Source organism: Sciurus vulgaris, assembly GCF_902686455.1.
Source record: "Sciurus vulgaris genome assembly, chromosome: 16".
Taxonomy (NCBI): domain Eukaryota; kingdom Metazoa; phylum Chordata; class Mammalia; order Rodentia; family Sciuridae; genus Sciurus; species Sciurus vulgaris.
The window spans coordinates 11,091,719-11,109,236 of NC_136477.1; the positions used below are offsets into that span (position 1 = coordinate 11,091,719).

Sequence of the window (17,518 nt, forward strand, 5' to 3'; positions counted from 1 at the left end):
GGTTTGTCTGCCCCGCAGTGCCGGGGCCGTCTGGGCGGAGCGGGGGCTCAGGCGGCGGCCTGCACCGGTTGAGGGGAGGGGCCTGGGGCGTCCCCTCTCTCCCTCATTCCCCCCGGTGGGCTTCGCATCTTCGATCTGCTGGTCGAGGCCGGGACACCGGTTCCTGAGGTCGGGTCCCTTAGGGTCCAGCGCGGGGAGGGGGAAGGGACAGAGCGAGCTGGGGCTTCAGACCGGGCTGGGGGAGGGGAGCGTGGGGAGAGGACTCGGAGCCTGAGGAGCCAAGCGACGGTGGTGAGGGTGGCCGAGGGTGACTGTGTGGTTGTCATTGTGTGCCAGTGTGGTTGTATAAATGTCATTGTGTGGTTGTATGGCAGTGATTGTGTGACTTCGGGTGTGTCTGTGTGTGTGTGTGTGTGTGTCTGTGTCTGCTCTGACTGTCGTGTGGCTGCTGTTGGTATCACTCAGATGGTGTGTGTGTGTGTGTGTGTGTGTGTGTGTGTGTATGTGTGTGTATGTGTCTGATGTGGCTTCTCTTTGGCGGCACTGGCTTTTACTGTGTGTGGCCGTCTTTGTGTCAGTATGGTTGTGTGCATTTGACTGTCGTGTGGCTGCTGTTGTGTGTTCATTCTGATGGTGTAAGTATGTGGTTGTTTAGTGTTCTGGCGTGTGTCTGTGATTGAATGCCTTATGTGGCCGTGTGGCTCAATGTGTGAGTCTATGTCATGGTCCATGTATATGCCCTCGTGTGACCATGTGGCTGTGGTTGTGGATGGCATGGTGTTTCTCCTGTGACTGTCAGAGTGGATGAGAGACTGTTACTGTGTGTGGCTGTCACTGAATGTCTTGTAACTGGGGGTGTGACTCTCTGACCCGTTCTGTGTTTCCCATTGTCTAGGTGATTCTCTATACTGTGACTCTTAAGAGTGTTGGCGGCCTGAGTCTACTTTCATGATTGTGACAGGATGAGGACGTGTGTGGGGCTGTACTTGTAGCTCTGACATGTGTAGGGTCTCCTGGTCTCCCTGACTATGTATTTGTGTGGGGGGACATGTTTGATCTGTGTGGGTGTCCATGACAGGCTGTGTGCATGCTGTGCCTTGTGTGTGTGTGAATGCTCTTAGGAATGTTGTGGGTGTTGGGTACCTGTGTGAATGAGCGGCCCGTCTTGTTCACCATGAGGCAGGCACCCGGCATTGTGTTCTTGGTCCTCATTGGGATGGATGAATGCGTGTCATGGAGGTGCAGTATTTGGGATTGGAGGCTGTGACTGGGTTGAACACGGTGGGGGTGCTGGTGTGGGTGACTCCAGGGGCATCTGGGACCTCTGGTGACCCTTACCCTTCATGTTCCACGGCAGAACAAGCCTCATGGATGGAGCTCTGGACCCAGAGTGCCTACCCTTGCCTGCCTGAGCCTTAGTGTCCACATCTGCACAATGGGGGTGACTATCCCTGCCCTGCTGGCCACCAGGAGTGGCTGTGAGTCTGTGGTTGTGGCAGCAGCCTGTCAGAAGCCCTAGGGCATTTTCACAGGTGAGTTCAGGTGGCAGAATTAGTGAGCAGGTGTGACTGTTGGCTCCTGAAGTGCTGGGGACTGAAGTTAGGGGGTTGGGGTGGAGGAGGGGAGAGGCAGCCCGCTGGAGGTGGGGGAGGAGGGAAAGGCAGCTGGGAGAGAAGGAGGGCCTGGCTATCAGCCCGCACCAGATACCACAGCCCAGGGGAGGAGACCCCCGAGGAGGCCATGGGGAAACGAACTCAAGGGAGAGACCCAGCATGGGGCATGGAGTTCCCTGGGAAAGAGGAAGGAATCCCCTGAAAACTGGTGGAGGTGGGTGCCATGAAGGAGCCCTTCTAAAGACCAAGGGGGAAGGGTCCTCCTAGAAGGCCTCTGGTTACATCTCCAAAGGTTGTAGAAGAGGACCACTGTAGAATCTTTGGGGTCCCTGATAGGCTAAGCAGGTGGTGGGGGTGTGGGATCCAAGGGGCAGAGCCAGGGGCGGTGAGGTGGGATCAGGATTGTAGAAAGCTGTCCAGAAGGCTCAAGGGGCAGAACCAGAGGTCCCTGTGGCCACAAGGTTCAGGGGTGGGGCCAGGGTCCCACAGGGGTTCAGGGTCACCCTGGAGGCCCCACTTCCTGTCCCCTCTCTGCAGGCCCAGCCTTCACCATGGCGGGAGGGAGACCTCACCCAAAGAGGAGTTTCTCCATCATTCCTTGCTTCGTCTTTGTGGAGGTGAGGACCCCAAACCTCTCCCAGAGGTGGCACGCCTGTCTTCATGTCTCTTATTCTGTCTCTGCCCAACCTCAGTCTCCCTTCTTCTCCCAGGTCCCCACCTGGATCCATTATACCATCTCTTTCCCTAATCTGTCCCTGTTACCCCAGGATCTCCATTGCTGTCCCCTTCTCTTGAGAAGTAGACAACCTTGGGCTCAGAAAGTACCCTTCTCAGGGTTCTAATCCCAGTCTGCCTTGTCCATCCACACTTCTGAAGTGTGTTGGCACCTGAGCCTCAGTTTCCTCATCCTCACCATGGGTGTACTAGGGTCCCTCTCTCCAAGGGCCCTGTGAACATATAAATCACAGAGGAGACTTAGTAGAATGCTCCCCCACAGTAAGGGCTGTACCTGTGGTAGCTGTGGTATTTCAGGTGTCATCCCACAGTGTGTCTGTCTTTCTGTCCTGAGCTGGGCCCTGTTCTAACTCTGACCTTCATGATCTCCACCCTCACCCTCTCTCTCCTATTCCCTCCCCTCCCTTTTTTCTCCATCTCCCCTCCTCTTTCCTCTTCTCTCCCCTTTTCCCGTCTTCTCTCGGTTTCTGTCCTCATCTCTCCCTTTGTTCTTCCCAAGTCCCTCTCTCTCTTCCCCTCCTTTGGCTCTGTTCTCTCCTTCCCTCCTCCTTGTCTTGGTCTCTCTCCATCTTCTAGTGTCTGCCTTTCTCTTTCCATTTCTCTTTATCTCTGTTTCCATGGCCTCAGAGCCTCTGACCTTCTCCTCCTTCTCTCTCTGCCTCTCTCCCTGCCCTGGCTGGGTGCAGTCAGTGCTGCTGGGCATTGTGGTTCTGCTTGCTTACCGCCTGGAGTTCACAGACACCTTCCCCGTGCACACCCAGGGGTTCTTCTGCTATGACAGTACCTACGCCAAGCCCTATCCAGGGCCTGAGGCTGCCAGCCGAGCACCACCGGCCCTCATCTATGCCTTGGTCACTGCGGGGCCCACCCTTACGGTGAGATGGGTGTGGGTTGCCTTGGTCAGACCATGGGGAGGACCTCCCAGGAGGCAGGAAGGCCACACAGGGGCTGGTGGAGATCTGGGCCTGAAGGCCAGGAAGACCCCACCTTGGTCTTGTCCACAGATCCTGCTGGGGGAGCTGGCACGTGCTTTCTTCCCCGCACCACCCTCAGCCAGCCCCATCATCGGGGAGAGCACCATCGTGTCGGGGGCCTGCTGCCGCTTCAGCCCCCCGCTGCGGAGGCTGGTCCGCTTCCTGGGTGAGGTCTCAGCCCTGTGATAATGGGAAAGGGGGAGGCAGTTGCAGAGGCAAAGGGAGATGGACTGGTTCTGCCATAATAAGAATTCCAGGTTTGAAGGAAGAAGTCTTCGAATTGGCATGACAGGGACCACAGGGGCCAAAGAGGGACTTGGATTCAGTCAGAGATAATGGAGGTTCCAGGGACTGGGAGGAGCCTAATTCAACCAAAAATGGAACAAGGGGAGTCTTGGGCACAAAAGAGGCCCTGCCTGTGGGGTCCACAGTGGGACCCCAGAGAAGACAGATGAGACTCCCCGTCACATTACATTGGGCCCGATCACAATTGGTGGTCATGGGGCAGGGAGCAGAGCTTTTACCTAAACATGGCTCCAGTGGCTGAAGATCCAGCTCTAACTAATTAGGGCCCCAGGGGAAGAGGGATCAGCTCAGCAATAGTGGTGTCCTAAGGAGGCCCAGATGTCTGCAGGGTTTTCTGAGGTCAGGCCTGGGCCCAATCCTAATGTGATACTGGTTGCAGTATCAGCTATAATGGGGTCCCAAGGGAAGGCTACTCTTGACATAGGATAATCCTAGAGGTCACATGTACTTATAGTGAGAGTTCCAGGGGGTAGGAGGCCCTGAGTCCACCATGGTGGTCCTAAAAGAAGGAGGACCTTGGCTCAGGTATAATGTGGCCCCAGGTGTGCTTTAATGGTGCTCCTGGGAACAGGGAGAGAAGCGGCCAGTGGGAGCCATAGGGGCTTTCAGGAGGAGGGCCAGTGGGGCCTCAGGGCTGGGGGCATGAACCCCTTCCTCCCCACCACCAGGGGTGTACTCCTTCGGCCTCTTCACCACGACCATCTTCGCCAACGCGGGGCAGGTGGTGACCGGCAACCCCACGCCACACTTCCTGTCAGTTTGCCGCCCCAACTACACCGCCCTGGGCTGCCCACCACCTTCACCTGACCGTCCAGGGCCTGACCGCTTTGTCACTGACCAGGGCGCCTGTGCAGGTAGCCCCAGCCTCGTGGCTGCTGCGCGCCGCGCCTTTCCCTGCAAGGATGCAGCCCTGTGCGCCTATGCAGTCACCTACACTGCGGTGAGCACCCAGAGGAGCGGTGGGGTTGGGTCGGACCGAGGGTGAGCTGGGCGGCCAATCAGGAGGCTACCAGGCCTGAGCCTGGGATTCCTGCCCACCTCCATGAGACCACGCCCCTGTGCTATAATCCCGCCCTTCTGGTGGAGTCTACCCATTAGGGGCTCTGACTCCTCCCCTGGGTCCCGGCCACGCCCTTGGACCTGAATCTATTGCTGTGCCTTGAGTGTGCCTCTTGGTGTCTAACCATGCCTCCTGTCCCGGTAATGCCATGCCCAAAGGAGGCTCTAGCCTCCCCCTTTGGGATCAGAACACTCCTGGGAGTGTTCCTAGGGTTCCCACAGGCTACAGGCCCTGAATAGTAGGTGGGAGGCTAGGCGGGGTTTCAGCCCTTCCCCTGAGTGCCTTGTCTCGCCCTTTGTTGTCCTGGCCACTACCTGTCTTGGCTTCTGCTTTTCCCTAGTCGCAACCTCTGTTGCTTTGATCCCTTTTTCTGGCCTCTGGGGTGATGACCTAACCCTGTCAGTGGTCTCCTGGGGCTGGCATACCACCCCGGAAGCTCCTGTAGCTGCCCCTTTGGCCCTGACTCAACTCTCTGGTTCTGTGGCCATGGCCTAATCCCCACCCCACCTGTAAGCATCTGTGACTTTGTCCAGGTAATACTAGAGCTCCAGATCCTGACTTCTGCTCTTTGGAGCTCTGATCACATGCCCCTAACCCTGTGAACTGTTGCCGGGGGACTCCCTGACCCCAATTTCTGCTCCCACCCCAACTCCTGATCCCTAATTGCCGTTTCAGTCACACCCCGATTTCTTCAAGAGCTCCCTGGAACCCTGGAGTCCATTATCCTGTCCCTGTAGCCCTTGGTAGCACCAAAGTCAGGTCGCATCTCCTAGCCTGAAAGACAGTGTCCCCTTGGGTTTGACGCCTTCACTTCAGTATGTCCCCTGATCAGTCTGGTTTCCACAGATGTATGTTACCTTCGTGTTCCGCGTGAAGGGTTCCCGCCTGGTTAAACCCTCCCTCTGCCTGGCCCTGCTGTGCCCTGCTTTCCTGGTGGGCGTGGTCCGCGTGGCGGAGTACCGCAATCACTGGTCGGACGTGCTGGCGGGCTTCCTGACTGGGGCAGCCATCGCCACCTTTCTGGTGAGCCCCAAACCCACCCATCTCTGGTAGACTCTCATCAGCACCTGGTCTGAGAGGCAGGACTGCATGATGATAAAGGGTTTTGACTCCACATTACTTTGGGCGGGTCCTTTAACCTGACCCCAGTCTGCATGTTTTCATCTGTGAAAAGGGATAACGACCAGGACCAGGGTAAGGCACTGTCTTGGATGCAAATTTAAGACACACGCTCAGCAATCAAGATGAATATTTTAATGAAATCTTTTGAAGTTTTTAAAAATATTTTTAGATGTTGATAGATCTCTATTTTATTCATTTATTTATATGTGGTGCTGAGACTCGAACCCAATGCCTCACACATGCTAGGCAAGCACTTTACCACTGAGCCACAACCCTAGCCCTGAAATATATATATTTTTTTAATTAAAATTTGGGGCTGGGGTTGTGGCTCAGTGGTAGAGCACTTGCCTGGGTTTGGTTCTCAACACTGCATATAAATAAATTAATAAAATAAAAGTCCATTGACAACTAAAAATATATTTAAAAAGTAACAAATTAAAATTTATGCCAAGCAATCACAACATACAAAATGACAAAAATTTAGATGGGGTTGGGGCTGTAGCTCAGTGGTGGAGCACTTGCTTAGCATAGGTGAGGCCTTGTCTTCCATCCCCAGCACTTTAGAAACAAAAACCACAAACCAAAAAGCCAAAACCAAAAAAAAACCTTTAATGAAGACGGTGAATCCTGCCTTGCACAATGCAGCCTTGCTTGCCTTACCCCAGTCCCAGCCCTGCAGGTACCCACCTCTTAGTAAAGTGAAAAAGCAGGGCATGGCATATAGTAGGTACCATAAAAATGTTAGCTGTTTGTGAAAATCTAGGCCTCAGTTTCTTGATCTGAAAAATGGGGATGATACTTACATAACTCCTGCATCATTGGCCTCAGGCCTCAACAGGCCCCTCTCCCTCTATCTCAGGTCACCTGTGTTGTGCACAATTTCCAGAGCCGGCCACCCTCTGGCCGAAGGCTCTCCCCCTGGGAGGACCTGGGCCAGGCCCCCACCATGGACAGCCCCCTCGAAAAGTTAAGTGTGGCCCAGGTAAGGGGGGCCGGGGCTGTACCCGGCTGGAGAGGGTGGGGGGTGGAGGGAGCCCAAGGAAGCAGGGAGTCAGGCAAGAAGTGGGCATGGCGGGGCCCTGGGGAGGTGGAGAGGTCAGCCATATTTGTGGACTGGGTCATAGGGAGGGAACAACCCTGAAGAATGGGAGTGCATGCCCTCTCCCTCCTCAGGGGACACCATGAATCCAGGGAACGCTGGTTGTCTTTTCCACTGAGTGCTTTGCCTAAAGAGCCTTCCTTGGCTGTGAGCGGTGGGGTCCTGGGGTCCTCTAGCCCCTTCCCTCTGCCTCTTTGTCTCAGGAACCCGAGGCCTGCAGGCCGCATTCGACACCGGCACGGCTCACCCCATCCAGTGAGTGTCGGGAAAGTAGGGGGACAAACAAGGGGGGATTTCCCACTGTGCAGCCACTGGGGTCTCACCTAGACTTCCATGGCTCCCTGCTAAGATTTCTAATCCCCTGCTGTCTGACACCTGCCCTAGAGCCGCAGAACTGCGCCCGCCGTGGCCACCTGATCCCCAGCTGCGTGTCCTCCAGGGCCCCAGCCATGTGTTCGTCACCTCGTGTGCCCCGCCCTCGACTGAGGTCTGAGCCAACACCCCTACCACTGCCCTTGCCCCTGCCAGCACCAACTCCCAGCCAGGGCCCCTCACCTTCCTCCCCCGGACCTGGGGGGCCAGGCGGGGGTGGTGGGCGTGGCCGGAAGCTGCTGCTGCCCACTCCCCTGCTGCGGGACCTCTATACCCTTAGTGGACTCTATCCCTCCCCCTTCCACCGGGACAACTTCAGCCCTTACCTGTTTGCCAGTCGCGACCACCTGCTGTGAGGCCCACCTGTCCATCCAGAATCTGCCCACGTCCCCATTTCTCCCCCGCCACACGTGTATGTGCGTGTGCCACGTGAGTGCCAAAGCTCCCTGCCCACAAACCAGCCAGGCCCTGACATTAGGAGGTGGCTGGAAGGACATGCAGGGGGACCCCCTGCCTCTTTTGCCCTTCAGGACATCCCAGTGGGCACAACTGCTGGTTGGAACCTTGTACCTAGGATTGTCCTTTTAAGGGCTAAAGCTGGGCTCAATTGGCCATTGCCCAGCCAATGAGAACCCCCAGTTCTCAGAATTCCACCCCAAAGGACTTTACTCCAGCCAATGGGAGCCTCCCTCTCACTTCTTAGAATCCTCAGGCAAGAGGGCAACTCCAGCAGCATTCAGTGCCTGAACAGCCAGTAGGAGCCCTTGGCTTTCAAAATTTCTAGAGTGGGTGGGTATGATTCCAGTCAATGGGGGACCGCCTGTGTTTAAGCATGTGCAAAGGAGAGGAGGGAGAGGGGTTCATTCTTTGTCACCAGATCCCTTCTCCAGATCAGAGTCCAGCTGGAGGGTGGGGGGCAGGTTCCCCCATGGCAGGGTCCTTGGGGTACCTCTTCCCCCTCAGCCCCTCCCCCATGTGCACCCTCTCACCCAGTCCCTCCCAACTCCCTACTTAAGCAGGGCTAACCCCAGTTCAGAGGTTTTGGGGTTCAGGGTGCTGTGTCTCCCCTTGCCTGTGCCCAGGGTACCACCCAAACCCTTCTGTTATTTATTAGGGCTGTGGGAAAGAACATTTTTTTTCTTGGAACCCACCCCTGTTCTTCACACTTCCCCCCATGCCTCAGCCTCATGCAGATGTGCCATCTTGGGGGGCATGGGTGGAGCAGAGGGGGCTCCCCTACCCTGAGCAGCCAACTGCAGTGGGCAGAGGAGACATTGTCCCCCTTTCCTGCACCCTTCTCATCTTTAATAAAGACCTGGCTTCTCATCTTTAATAAAAACCTGTTTATAACAGAAGTTTGGCCACTTGCCTGCCTCCCCCGGACAGTGGGGTGTGAAGGACTGTAATTGTGGGTCTAGGTGGCTGTGAAGCTGGGTGTGGGTGTATGGTCACAGTGTATCTGAGGACAAATGTGGAAAGGCAGTGTGTGGCCATGGAGCTAGCAATCCGGGTCAAAATCTGGCTTGGCACTTCTTGGTTGTGTGGCCTTGGGAAAGTTAATCTCTCTGTGCTCCTGTTTTTTCCTCTGTCAAATGCAGGTGGCCCTCATATGCCACTAGGGCAAACAAATACATGACGGGCCCTCACATGATGATGTTCCTCAGGTAGCTGACCTGTTTCTGACAACAGCCAGAGGGGCAGAGTGCACAAGAAACAGGGTGAGGGAGTGAGAGGGAAGGAGGGTGCTAAGAGGCACTAAGGACCTCCAAGCTGAATACCTGGCAGCAGGGGACTGATCGTGAGCTTGTGCCAAGTGTCAAACCCCTGAGAACTCAGAAGAGACTGGAGAGGGTAGAAGGACAGGGAGCGCCAGACACTGTGGGCCTGTGTGGGGCCTCAGGCCATTTGGATCCCAGAGATATCCAGGAACCAGGAAAGGGAAATCTGCTTCCCTTCTTGCCTCATTCATTCATTCATTCATTCATTCATTCATTCAACAAACATGATGGAACACCTACCATGTGTCAGGTTGTGTTAAGCTGCTGTAACAAAATACTGTAGGCTAGGTGGCTAATACACAACAGAAATTTACTTCTCAAAAATCTGGAGGCTGCCAGGCATATGGGAGTCATATGGGAGGCTGACGATCTCCAGTTCAAAACCAGCCTCAGCAACTTAGTGAGGCCCTAAGCAACTCGGTGAGACTTTTTCTCTAAATAAAATACAAAAAAGGGCTGGGCATGTTGCTCTGTGGTTAAGTGTCCCTAGGTTCAGTTCCCATACCAAAAAAAAAAAAAAAAAAAAAAAAAAAAAAAATGGAGACCAGGAGGTCTAAGATCAAGGCACCAACAGATTTGGTGTCTGGTGAGGACATGTCCCTCTCGGATGACTGCCTAACTCTAATATGACATGCAGAAGACAGAAGGAGCTCTCTGGGGCCTCTTTTATACAGTCACTAATCTCATGACCTAATCACCTGTGAAAGGTTCCACCTCCCAATATCATTAAAGGTTAGGATTGCAACATGAATTTGGGAGCCAGGCACAGGGCCCTTAGCAGTAAACAACAGATGCAAATTCCTGCCCTTGGAGAGCTCATATGCTAGTACCTGATAGACAATAAAAAAAATAAGCTATATACACATTCATACTCCCAATTTTTATAAAAGTTTGAAAACCAAAAAAAAAAAAATTTTTGCAGTTTTTTTTTGGGGGGGTTTACTCAAGGTTCAAGGCATGCTGGGCAAGTGGTCTACCTGTGAGCTACCTCCCCAGCTTTTTAAAAAATTTTATTTTGAGTCAGGGCCTCACCAAGTTGTCCAGGCTGGCTTCAAAGTTGTGATCCTCCTGCCTCCTGAGTAGCTGGGATTAAAGGCATACCCCACCAAGTCCATTTTCTTTCTTTTTTTAAAAATTTGTTCTAATTAGTTATACATGACAGTAGAATGCATTTTGACACAACATACATAAATGGAGTATAACTTCTCATTCTTCTGGTTGTACCAAGCCCATTTTGAGAAAACCAAAATCTTTTCATAATTCCCTTGGGTCAAAACCTGATCCGAACTGACATGAGATTCAGTATAGCTTTTAATTATTTCACTTGCTGCACATATTCTTATTTTGCTGCAGATGGGTGTTTGATCTTTGCATATTATATATTACCCTAGCCCCACCATGGGTATTATGCAAAACAGCATTTACACCACATTACCTTTCAAAAATTGGAAACATTCTGAATTCCAAACTCTAAGATCAAAGACATAGGTAAGGGATTGGGACTTCTAATATGTTAGATGTTGATATGTAATAAGGAGAAAACTCAAGCTAGGAAAGATGTGGGAATTGTGGAATGGGACTTGGCTTACAGTTTAAAGAGCATGGCCAGGGAATTTCCCCCTAAGAAGATGAAACCAGAAGGGAGATGTGAAGGAGTGGAGAAAAGGAACTACGTAAATATCTGGTGATGGGAATAGCAAGTGCAAAAGTCCTGAGCTAGAGAATATTCCTGGTGTGGTCAGGGAACAGTAAGGAGGTCTGTGGGGCTGGAGTGGCGTGGGAGAGGTGGAAATAGAGGAAGAAGAGGTCGGGGAGATGATGGGTTGATGAGTCGTTGGCCACAGGGAATAAAATGGAAGCATGAGTGAGCTGAACGTAGAAGACAGACAGGATTGACCAACCTGCTTGACCAGCTGTGGCTCTATTACATCTCCGACACCTGAGATCCGTGGTTCCCCCTGATCTGGAGGCTGCCTCCCTTGGTTCAAGAAGGAAATAAGACGTCAGCACCACGGACAGCACCTCCGCTACTGTTGTCCATGGTGCTGATGTGGAATGCAGGTGAGAAAGAGTAAATTGGGTCTGGTTCCTCTGAGAAGGTTGATGACAGCAGCCCTGGTCTTGACCTCATTCTCAACCCTAAGATGGATGAATTTAAGTAGAGAACACCTCCCTGGGTCACAGCATTTGAAACTCAACTCCACCAAAACAGCTGTGATTCAGAATGTACATAAGAACACAATCATCCTTTACTCAAAACTCTCATGACCAGGCGTGCTGCCGCACACTGGTAATTTCAGCTACTTGGGAGGCTGAGACAGGAGGATCTCAAGTTTAAGGACAGGCTGTTTTATTCAGCTTTTTGCTGTTGTGACCAATAGACCCTACAAGAAGAATTTTAAGATAAAGTTTATTTGGGGACTCACAGTTTCAGGGATCTTAGTCCATAGATGGCTGACTCCATTCCTTGAAGCCCAAGGTGAGGCAGACACCATGGTGGAAGAGTGTGGTGAAGGAAATCAGCTCGGGGTATGACAGTCAGGAAGCAGAGATTAAGCTCAGCTCACAAAATATATATCAAAGGCATCACCCCCCCCCCCAGTGACCCACCTCCTCCAGTCACACCTTACCTGCCTGTAGGTACCACTCAGTTAATGCCCAGCAGGGGAATAATTCACTGATTGGGTTGTGACATCCTTAACCCAATCATTCACCTGTAAACTTTCTTGCATTGTCTCACACAGGAGCTTTAGGGGCACACCTCATATCCAAACCATTACAGCTCAGCAGCTTAACAAGGCCTTCAGAGAAGAAGAAGAAGGACTATCTCAGAATAAAAAGGACTGAATATATAGCTCAGTGGTAAAGCAAGTGCCCTGGGTTCAATTCCCAGTACAGAGAGAGAGAGAGAGAGAGAGAGAGAGAGAGAGAGAGAGAGAGAGAATGAGAACACATGAGAACACACCGGGGACTCAGATCAGTATTAGAGCACCTGCCTAACATGTGAGGCCCTGGCCAATCCCTAGTACCACAAAACAGAAACCAAACAAACAAAAACTCTCAAGACTCCGGTGCCCTCTAAGCCTTGGGTCTTTGTACTTCCATGTGTGTCCACCTGGAAGGCTCTTCCCTTGCATACATGCTTCATTCACTCCCTCACCTCCTTCAGTCCTTTCCTCAGCTGTCACCTCCCCAATGAAGCCTACCCTGATCACCCTATTTGACACTGGAAAAACAATTGATCTTTCTAAATTCCCTTCCCTCAGCAAACTTTTTTGCATATATTTATCATCTGCTCATATTCTGTTCAAACTCCTCTCAATGTTTAGTGGCTATCTTCTCCCTAGACTGTCCCCTCCACCAGGACAGAGACTTTGCCTATTGTTTCCTCACTACTGGGTCCCCAGTTCCTATCACATCACCTGGCACTTAGTAGGTGCCTAGAACGGGCCTTAGTGGGTTCTCAAAAAAATGTTTGTTGAAGTAATGAACTAATCACTTGCCCATGCCGTAGACTAAGAAGAAGCACAGATTGACCCCTCGCCCCTCACCCTTCGCCCCTCTGTGCAGCCCCACCTACAGGTGGCTGCACCCTTCCACAGAGCATCTCTCTTTTAAGTGCCTTTCTGTGAAGATATGAAGACAGAATTCTGAGAAGTGAGAGAAAGAAATGTGTTCTGGAGAGATCTGCCAAATGTCTGCATCACTGCTGAATGTCCTCACCCAGCCTACATTTGTGAGCACCTATTGGGTGCCAGGTGCTGTGCTAGGAGCTGGCCACCTGGCATTGAACAAAAGGAAGACCTTATCTTTGTGGAGTTGACACTTGAGTGGGGAGAGATGCCATCAGGTAAATGCACAATGTTGGGAGACGGTATTTGAAGTAGTTAGAATGAAGCTGGGTGCAGAGGTGTCCACATCGCTAGCCCCAGCTGCCAGGAGGCTGAGTCAGAGGGATCACTTGAGTCCAGGAGTTCAGGGTCAGCCTGAGCAACATGATGAGACATGGGGTCTCTTTGGAAAAAAAATTAGTGAAGACTGCAATTTTTCACATGTGATCAGAGAAAGCCTCTCTAAGTAGGTGATATTTGACCAGAGACCTAAATGGAGTTTTATTTTGTTTCTTAATAAACCTGCTGGGGGGGCTACGCAGTAGCTCAGTGGTAGAGTGCTTGCCTAGCATGTGTGAGGCACTGGGTTCGATCCTCAGCACCACATAAAAACAAATAAATTAAATAGACCTGCTGGGTGTGGTGGTGCATACCTATAATGCCAGTGACTCCTACGACCAAGGCAAGAGGACTGCAAGTTTGAGGCTAGCCTCAACAATTTTTTAAAATCGTTTTTAGTTGTAGATGGACACGATATCTTTATTTACTTACATGTAATGCTGAGGATCGAACCCAGTGCCCCGAACATGTGAGGCAAGCACTCTTCCACTGAGCCACAGCCCCAGTCCAGCCTCAGCAATTTAACAAGACTCTCATAACTTCGTGAGACCCTGTCTCAAAATGAAAAACAAAAAGGACTGTGTTGAGGCTCAGTGGTCAAATTGAACCCAGTGGCCCTTGGGTTCAATCCCCAGTATCAAAAAATGAGCCAAACAGATGTCTGTGAGTGACTGATCTAGATAAAGGAACGGCGAGTGCAAAGGGCCTGAGGTGGGGCCTCAGCATGCCTCCGTATGTAATTGTGTGCTGTTAGTGCTACTACTGGTATAACTGGAGTATTGCAGTGCAATGTCATGTATCTGTTGAGGGAGGCTGAGGCAATGTGTTTGACAGTGCAATGTAACCCTGTGCCTCACAGTATGTGTGTGTGTGCCTATGCATGCATGCATGCATGTAGTGACAATGGCATACTTGGATTAGAGTGTGTTCTGGTGTGTGCTTGTGCAAGAGAAAAGATGTGTGTGAACACAGGGCAGAGTGTGATGGGATGCTTTGTATCTGGATGGGTATAACTGCAAGCATATGGATGATGGAGATTCTGGAAATGAAATATATGCAGAGATGTCATGGTGTGTGTGTGTGTAAAGGCTGTGGGGTGCCCAGCTGTTTGAGTGGGTGTATTGGGGGATGTTGTGGAGCTGTTTTCTGGTCCCAGAGAGAGAGAGAGAGAGAAAGCCCAGGAAATCACAGTTCCGCCCTGCCCCTGGGTCTCCAAGCAACAGCACCACTTTGAAGTTACCAGGACACCAGGTTGCCAAGGCAACAGAGGCATGAGTGGCAGCTCTGGGGCAAAGTCTGGGTGAGGAGATCCAGTCAGTGATCACACTCACTTCGTTTCTTCCTCTCTCTTAGTTTCTCAAAATTCCTACCTTCCTTCCTTCACTAACTTAACAAGAATGTACTTGAGGGGCTGGGGCGATAGCTCAGTCGATAGAGTTCTTGCCTTGTAAGCACAAGGCCCTGGGTTCGATCCCCAGCACCCCCCCAAAAAAATTATATATATATATATATATATATATATATATATATATATATATATATTTGAGACAAAGTGCCAAGCACTGTTCTGAGCTCTGGAGAGACAAAGGTGATAAGGCAAACAAGACCTCTACTGCATTTCTGTCTCCCAGCCCCTTTCTTTCCTGCCTCCTTTGTCTTATATTCCCCCTTCCCTTGTTCCCTCAGCACGAGCAAGATTAGAGAAGCCCCTGGCCACTGAGACAGGTGAGAGTTCTCTTCTCACAGACCCTCTTAGATGGCTGCTGGTGTTTTGTTGTGTTGATTTTGTCTGCACACAGTGTGCCTGAACCTATGGCCCAAACACTTGTGCCCATATTCAGCTGTGTAGAGACACAAGCACACAACTCATCCTTCTATACTTTTTGGTTGTCGTGGGATGACATCATCAAAACCACACACAGACACATGCCCATCAATATTGCCCTGAGATACCATGAGACCCATTTTACAGGTGAGCAAAATTAGGCTAGGAGACTTGAAGTAATGTCAATGATTTGGTCCTGCTTCCTCCAACACTCAACGTTTATATTGGTCTGAGTAGCTGATTCGCTCACGGTAATAGTACTCGTGCTATTTCCCCCAGCAGACTCCCTCAGAGGAAGGTCTTGTCTCTCTTAAAATCCCCCATTTGTCTAAGCTCACACTAGGTTATCTGTCCATTGGCCAGGGGAGGAGCTAGCAAAGAGTCTACTTTTGATGGACAGCTCCAAGGACCAATAGAGGAGCTAAGTTTACTGTAACCAATGAGGCCTCAGTTTGGGCGGGATCAAGGCTGGGAATGCGCCCCCGATTGGACAGAGATATGTTGCGAATGGCGGAGACGCTGAGGCGGGTGCTAAGCGGCTACAGCGCGGTCGAAACCCGGGAAGACACGGTTGAGGCAGGGCCGCCTTTGCTGCTACTCGGTGCTCCAGGCTCCGGTAAAACAGCGCTGCTATTTGCGGCGGCCTTGGAGGCGGCAGGAGAGGGCCGAGGCCCTGTTCTCTTCCTGACTCGTAGGCCTCTTCAAAGCCTGCCCCGCAGCACCGGTGCAGCCCTCGACCCTTTGCGGCTCCAGGTAACGGTGGGGCGGGACCAGAAGTATGCCAGCCAATAGCGGGGTGGGTCGAGGATTGAGTGATAGGTGGGTCCATGGCGGGGATGGCGAGAGGGCTAACCCGAGCAGCCATGATGGGGTGGAGTCAGGAGTGTGTGAAGATTGGAACCAAGGGGAGCTTAATTGAGTGGAAAACCATCCAACATTGGGTGGTGTTAGAGGCGGTGCCAGAAGGGCGGAGTCAAGGTTAAGTGAGGGGTGGGGCTAAACGTGGGACTTGTCTGTACCGGAGTTGATTTCAAGGGAGCTAAATTTTCAAGGCTTGGATCAGACTGAGAATGATGCTGGGGACAGGTTTTCAGTGGCAAGATTTGTCCTTAACTAATAGACGGCAGTGCTGGAAAAAGGATCCACAGAAGAATATTTACCACGTTGTCATCCGGGAACCAGCTGTCCAGGGACTGCCATTACCGGGAGTCTGACTTTCTGGGCTGAATCTGGCTTTTTCTTTCTTTTCAAATCTTCTAGAAGATTCGCTTCCAGTACCCACCCTCAACCCGAGAGCTTCTCCGGCTCCTGTGCTCTGCCCATGAGGCCCCAGGGCCTGCCCCCTCCCTACTGCTGCTTGATGGTCTGGAGGAGTATCTAGCCGAAGACCCTGGGCCCCAGGAAGCCGCCTACCTGGCTGCCTTGCTTCTGGATACTGTTGCCTACTTCAGCCACCGAGGTGGACCCAACCGGGACTGTGGGCTCATAGTGGCCCTCCAGACTCAAGAGGAAGGAGACAGTGGGGAAGCCCTGCAGCTGGCACTGCTCCAGCGGTATTTCCCTGCCCAGTGCTGGCTGCGGCCAGATGCACCAGGCCCAGGAGAGTGCCGCATGCGAGCCTGCCTTGAGCCAAGTGGGCTGGGCCCCAGGACAGAGTGGTGTGTGACTTTCCAACTAGATGGAGAGATGAAGATAACCCGGTGGCCCACCCAGGCTTATGACCCCAGCTCAGTTAAGAGTTCAAGCCCTGGAGGCCAGCCCTGAGCGTGGTGCACGACAACCTCTCTGCCTCAGTTTCCAAAGACTAGAATGCTTGCCTCAGGGACATGTGCAGATTCAAGAACTAAAGTGCTCTTTCTCTTCTCTTTAAAAATTAGCATTATAAGATTTGGGGGGGGGGGGGGTGGCGGCTCAGTGGTAGAGCATTTGCCTAGCATGTGTGAGACCCTGGTTCTAATCCCCAATACTGTAAACAAACAAAAACACCCTATTATCATGTACATATTATGCTCAATCAGTTCTTTTTTTTTTTTTTACTGTTTCAAACTGTATAAAGAGTTTCATAGTAAATGTAATCTGAGACTTCCTTCTTTGCCCACTCAACATTGTTGCTAAGACTCAGCCACATTTTCTAGTTCAGTCCTTCTTCCCTGTTGTATATTAGTCCATGTGCAACTATACCCTAATTTATTCATCAAATTGATATATTTACTACTTGAACATTCTAGTATACATGTCCTGGTACATAGGTATACCAGGATATATACTTAGGGTATATATTTAGAAGTGGAATTTCTGTATTATAAGGTATGAATATTTTCAGCTTTCTCTGGTTAAGACAAACTTTAAAAGTGGTTAAATTAGGGCTGGGTCTTGGCTCAGTGGTAGAGCACTAGGGTATCATGTGTGAGGCACCAAGTTCGATACTGAGCGCCATATATAAGTAAATAAAATACAGTCCACTGACAAAGAATATTTTTAAAAAGTGGTTAAATGAAAATTGCTGTTAAATGCCATAATATTTGGCATCATCCCAGAGCTTGCTTGCTTTCTTTCCTTTTTTTTTTTTTTTTGGTCCCCAGTACTGGGGATGGAACCCAGGGATGCTCTACTACTGAGCTACATCCTCGGCCCTATTTTAAATTTTTGAGACAGGATCTCTTTAAGTTGTTGAGGCTGGCCTG

General features: G+C 51.4%; 2 protein-coding genes across 5 annotated transcripts; both read left to right on the forward strand.

The window, feature by feature from the left end:
- Nucleotides 1-1,393: 1,393 nt before the first annotated feature.
- PLPPR2 (phospholipid phosphatase related 2) lies at nucleotides 1,394-8,636 on the forward strand. 4 transcript variants are annotated; one of them, XM_079115122.1, is made up of 9 exons: nucleotides 1,394-1,532; nucleotides 2,151-2,230; nucleotides 3,035-3,223; nucleotides 3,353-3,488; nucleotides 4,297-4,568; nucleotides 5,535-5,711; nucleotides 6,670-6,792; nucleotides 7,113-7,164; nucleotides 7,294-8,636. In XM_079115122.1, the coding sequence occupies exons 2-9, from the start codon at nucleotides 2,165-2,167 to the stop codon at nucleotides 7,635-7,637; spliced, it is 1,359 nt and encodes a 452-aa protein (XP_078971248.1). In that variant the 5' UTR covers nucleotides 1,394-1,532; nucleotides 2,151-2,164; the 3' UTR covers nucleotides 7,638-8,636. The 4 variants fall into 4 exon arrangements, with proteins under 4 accessions (XP_078971248.1, XP_078971249.1, XP_078971250.1 ...); XM_079115123.1 differs by having other exon boundaries at nucleotides 3,110-3,223; XM_079115124.1 differs by having other exon boundaries at nucleotides 6,670-6,776; nucleotides 7,294-7,464.
- A 6,695-nt stretch (nucleotides 8,637-15,331) lies between these two features.
- Nucleotides 15,332-16,728, forward strand: SWSAP1 (SWIM-type zinc finger 7 associated protein 1). The gene is made up of 2 exons (XM_079115015.1): nucleotides 15,332-15,587; nucleotides 16,095-16,728. Exons 1-2 carry the CDS (start codon nucleotides 15,333-15,335, stop codon nucleotides 16,596-16,598), a joined length of 759 nt encoding a protein of 252 aa, XP_078971141.1. The 5' UTR covers nucleotide 15,332; the 3' UTR covers nucleotides 16,599-16,728.
- Nucleotides 16,729-17,518: the final 790 nt, after the last annotated feature.